Below are 4742 nucleotides of genomic sequence, written 5' to 3'. Positions count from 1 at the left end.
GGCTAGTCTTGTGATTTTTTGAAACAGAAAATTAAAATGATAAATAATTTAATAAATAAAATTAAAAATTCCAAAAATTCATAAAAGAAAGCCTTGTCTGGCCTGGTTTCATGCACAAATCTTGGAGCAGATCCTATGGATGAAAATTCGACTGATAGTTTTAAAATTATCAGGCACCTGATGAATAGCAAAAGCTTAAAAAAATTAATAAAATGTGATCCTGATCGTTAACTGTTTTTGACGGTAGGGGTTGCATAAACAGAGAGAAGGATGAAGACGAGGAGCCAACTGTGACGGCGACGCATCGCCGCGTCCATCATGGCGGCGCCGCGAATGTCGCACACGCAGTTCATCGAGCTCCTCCGCCGCCGCGCCTCCTGCCCCCGCCACGGCGAGGCCCTCCACGCCTGGGCGCTCAAGTCCGGCGCCGCCTCCCACGCGCCCGTCGCCAACTCCCTCATCGGCTTCTACGCCTCCCTCCCGCGGCCTCTCCTCCCCGCTGCCTTCGCCGTGTTCGACGAGGTCCCGCCCGCCGCCCGCGACGTCGCCTCCTGGAACTCCCTCCTCAACCCGCTCTCCCGCCACAGCCCGCTCCACGCGCTCTCCCACTTCCGCTCCATGCTCTCCTCCTCCACCGTCCTCCCGTCCCCCCACTCCTTCGCCGCCGCCTTCACCGCCGCCGCCCGCGCGGCCTGCTTGTCCGCCGGCACCGCGGCCCACGCCCTCGCTTGTAAGATCCCCTCGGTGTCCAATGTGTACGTGTCCACCAGCCTGCTCAACATGTACTGTAAGCTGGGCATTGTTTCCGATGCTCGCAAAGTGTTCGACGAAATGCCGCAGCACAACTCATTTTCCTGGTCCAGCATGGTGGCAGGGTATGCTGCAGACAAATGCTCAGTGGAGGCATTCGATCTCTTCCGACTAATGCTTGAAGAGTGCCCATCTGAGAAAAGCGAGTTTGTTGTCACAGCAGTTCTCAGCGCCGTTAGTGTGCCATTTGGTTTGCTGATGGGGGTGCAGATGCATGGACTGACTGTGAAGGACGGGCTGCTGGATTTTGTATCTGTGGAAAACTCGCTTGTCACAATGTATGCTAAAGCTGAGTGTATGGGTGATGCATTGCATGTGTTTGAGTCATCGAGGGAGAGGAATTCGATCACTTGGTCCGCAATGGTTACTGGGTATGCACAAAACGGTGAGTCAGACAGTGCAATTAGTATGTTCTCACAGATGCATGCTGCAGGGTTCTCACCAACAGGGTTCACTTTAGTTGGGCTACTCAATGCGTGTAGTGATTTGGGAGCATTGGCAGTAGGGAAGCAGGCCCATAATTTGATGGTGAAGCTTGGATTTGAGGTTCAGATATATGTGAAAAGCGCACTGGTGGACATGTATGCGAAATGTGGTTGTATTGGTGATGCAAAGGAAGGGTTTGATCAGTTGTATGAGGTTGACACCGTCCTTTGGACTGCGATGGTTGCTGGGCATGTGCAGAATGGGGAGCATGAGGAAGCCCTGACACTGTATGCCAGGATGGACAAGGAAGGTATCATACCCAGTTACTTGACTATTGTTAGTGCTCTGAAAGCATGTTCTGACATTGCAGCACTGGAGCCAGGGAAACAATTGCACACACAAATCCTGAAATTTGGGTTAGGTTTGGGAGCCCCTGTTGGAAGTGCCTTGTCTACGATGTATTCAAAGTGTGGGAGCCTTGAAGATGGCATGTCTGTCTTCAGAAGGATGCCTGCTAGGGATGTTATTGCATGGAACTCGATCATTTCTGGTTTTTCACAAAATGGTTGTGGCAATGGTGCACTGGATCTGTTTGAAGAAATGAAGATGGAGGGCACTATACCTGATCATATAACATTCATTAATATATTGTGTGCTTGCAGTCATATGGGTCTAGTTGACAGAGGATGGGAATATTTTAGATCAATGGTGAAAGATTATGGTTTAATTCCTTGGCTGGACCACTATGCTTGCATGGTTGATATTCTTAGCCGAGCAGGGATGCTTAAGGAAGCAAAGGATTTCATAGATTCCATTACTATCGACCATGGAACATGTTTGTGGCGTATAGTACTAGGAGCATGTCGCTCTCTGCGAGATTTTGATGTCGGGGCATATGCCGGTGAACGGTTGATGGAATTAGGTACTGGAGATTCCTCAGCATATATATTGTTGTCAAACATCTATGCTTCCCAGAGAAAATGGAATGATGTTGAAAGGGTGAGGCATTTGATGAGACTGCGAGGAATTAACAAAGATCCTGGATGTAGTTGGGTTGAGCTTAACAGCCAAGTTCATGTGTTTGTAGTTGGGGAACAGCAGCATCCTGAAGCAGAAAATATAAATGTAGAGCTGAGAAGGCTAGCTAAACACATGAAGGAAGAAGGATACCACCCAACATCTAATTTCTCATTTGATGAAGAGCTAGATCCGCTGGCAGAACATTATGAAGAAGATCAACTGGAATGGATATCTGCAGCCTACAGCTGACTTCGTAAAGGACATGACAAGTAAGCACTCAATAGTTTTAACTTTTTACTGAAAATTGAGAATATAAAGAATTCTTAAACTGAGATGTAAAAAGTTTTTCTTTGCAGTATTTATGACACCTACTCGCTCTGTTTCACAATACCAAACTTTCTAGCATGTGCTGAGATTTTTATATGAATACTAATAAATCTAGATATTTATACAAACAATATATATTGATCAAGGCCGAAAAATCTTACAATATGGAACAGAGGGAGTAGTAGATTATCTAATTCAGTGTCAGTGCCAACAGTAATTATTCATGTTTTATCACTTTTTTTGTGAGGACAATTTTTATTATTCTAATTCTTCTGTTATGGTGTCCCAGAAGTGCTGGTTATCTAATTCATAATTTTTACTTATATGTTATCATTAGTTTGTTCGCTGGATGAAGAAATATGAACAGGTGCTGTAGGGTAGATTTCATGCCATAGGTGGTGCCTCGGGGGGTGAGTTTCTGTTCCTGCCCGAAACAAGATTGATATGTGTTGATGTATTTTCACTGTTAAATTAAAACGCACATATATAATTAGGGCTTTTATAGCACTGAACTTCCTGAGATTTCATTACAAATTTTATTTGCAAAGACTACACATTCGCTACCAGAATGCAGTGGACTTGTAGTTTTGTGATAATTTTTGTGGTAAATATGTAGTTTTGTGATACAACTCCTTAAATCTGGAGTTTTCGATAGTTTGGTCAAAGTATCTATAGTTTTGTGAAATTTATTCTGATTAAAATATTTCAGCACCTTATTTAGTTTCATTTAAGCAATAATGTTTCTAGTTTTGTTCCATGGGTATGCATATTTTATGTCTTGCTTGCACTGTTTAACCAATGATAGAATATTGTGACACCCAATATTCAGGCTCAGAAGAGAGAACTTGGATTGCTCGAGGATGAGGACATTGCTAATTTGGCCTCTGCAGCGTCTGCTCAGAGCGGTGAATTTGCAGAGAAGGATGCATCAAAGGAGAATAATTCTTTAGAAGTGGCTAAGAGCCAAGGTGAGGTTCACTTTTCTAATCTCATGCTTTGCTGCCTTACTGTTTGTAGTTACATTATTCCTTAATCTGTTGATTTTTATCTCTAGATCATTCAGAGAGAGCCTTCTACAAGGAGCTGGTTAAAGTTATTGAAGCTTCTGATGTGATTCTTGAGGTTCTCGATGCCAAGGATCCGTTGGGCACTCATTGTGTTGACATGGAAAAGATAGTCAGGAAGGCTGACCCCAGTAAACGGATTGTGCTACTTCTCAACAAGATATGTATATTGCAAGTTTTGTTTGTGTTTGGAGTTTACTCATGTTATGTTTGATGCTGTGCAACATCTCAATTTCAAGCTGTGCCATCTAGATCTTGTCCCCAAGGAGTCTGTAGAGAAGTGGCTTACATAGCTAATAGGGGAAATGCCTACTGTTGCATTCAAGTGCAATGCCCAAGAGCAGAGGACAAAACTGGGATGGAAATCATCAAAGCTTGATAAATCAAGCAATATACCACAAAGCAGTGATTGCCTTGGTGCTGAGAACCTGATCAAATTACTCAAGAATTATTCCAGGAGTCATGAGGTAACTTATCAATGATTCAATGGGCAGTGTACATGGACTGTTGTTAGAGTTTAATTGTTGAAATAATTTAAAATTGTTAAAATTGGCAAAGCTTCCAATTGGTGTACCTCACTTTCCTTCCTCTAGACATCACGGAACAGTAAGGGCCATCCACTAGAAAGATACAGCGGGTACTCTTGAACATATCTATGTACTACTTTAAAAGAAGACAATGGTGGTAGCAGAGAATTTGCCATCCCACCACCTATTGTTTTCTTTACCAACTACTTTATGTCCTTTAGTGTTAAAAATAGTCTTTCTATATGTTATTAATATCATATTTCATCTTTAGAATACAAGTTTATTCTTCTCAAAGAATTTATGAAACATTTGATGTACCGTTGCAAAACATGGATACTTTGCTAGTGTAGTAAATATGCATAACACGTCTAGTGACAGGTGAGTAACCATATTAGAAGAAAAAACAATTGTCCCCTGAGAAAGGCCTGAGCCATACAGTGTAGAACCAGAGTTTGGGTGGTCCAATGTATACTCTTAAATCCCATTAGGTTCATCTCTTAACAACATATCAGAAGCAGCTTTGTTGTTCCCAGGTAATTTTCAATTTTTTTCCTTTACGAAAACACAG

At 42.8% G+C, this 4742-nt stretch overlaps 1 protein-coding gene across 2 annotated transcripts; it reads left to right on the top strand.

Moving 5' to 3' along the window:
* Positions 1-273: 273 nt before the first annotated feature.
* On the top strand, positions 274-4457 carry LOC102722810 (pentatricopeptide repeat-containing protein At2g33680). 2 transcript variants are annotated; one of them, XM_006644116.3, is made up of 4 exons: positions 274-2525; positions 2921-2993; positions 3413-3551; positions 3638-4457. In XM_006644116.3, exon 1 carries the CDS (start codon positions 319-321, stop codon positions 2503-2505), a length of 2187 nt encoding a protein of 728 aa, XP_006644179.1. In that variant the 5' UTR covers positions 274-318; the 3' UTR covers positions 2506-2525; positions 2921-2993; positions 3413-3551; positions 3638-4457. The 2 variants fall into 2 exon arrangements, with proteins under 2 accessions (XP_006644179.1, XP_006644178.2); XM_006644115.3 differs by lacking the exon at positions 2921-2993.
* Positions 4458-4742: the final 285 nt, after the last annotated feature.

The sequence above is a fragment of the Oryza brachyantha genome, chromosome 1 (assembly GCF_000231095.2).
Source record: "Oryza brachyantha chromosome 1, ObraRS2, whole genome shotgun sequence".
NCBI lineage: Eukaryota > Viridiplantae > Streptophyta > Magnoliopsida > Poales > Poaceae > Oryza > Oryza brachyantha.
The sequence above is the reverse complement of the archived record's forward strand: the minus strand, read 5'-3'. Positions and strand labels throughout refer to the sequence as shown.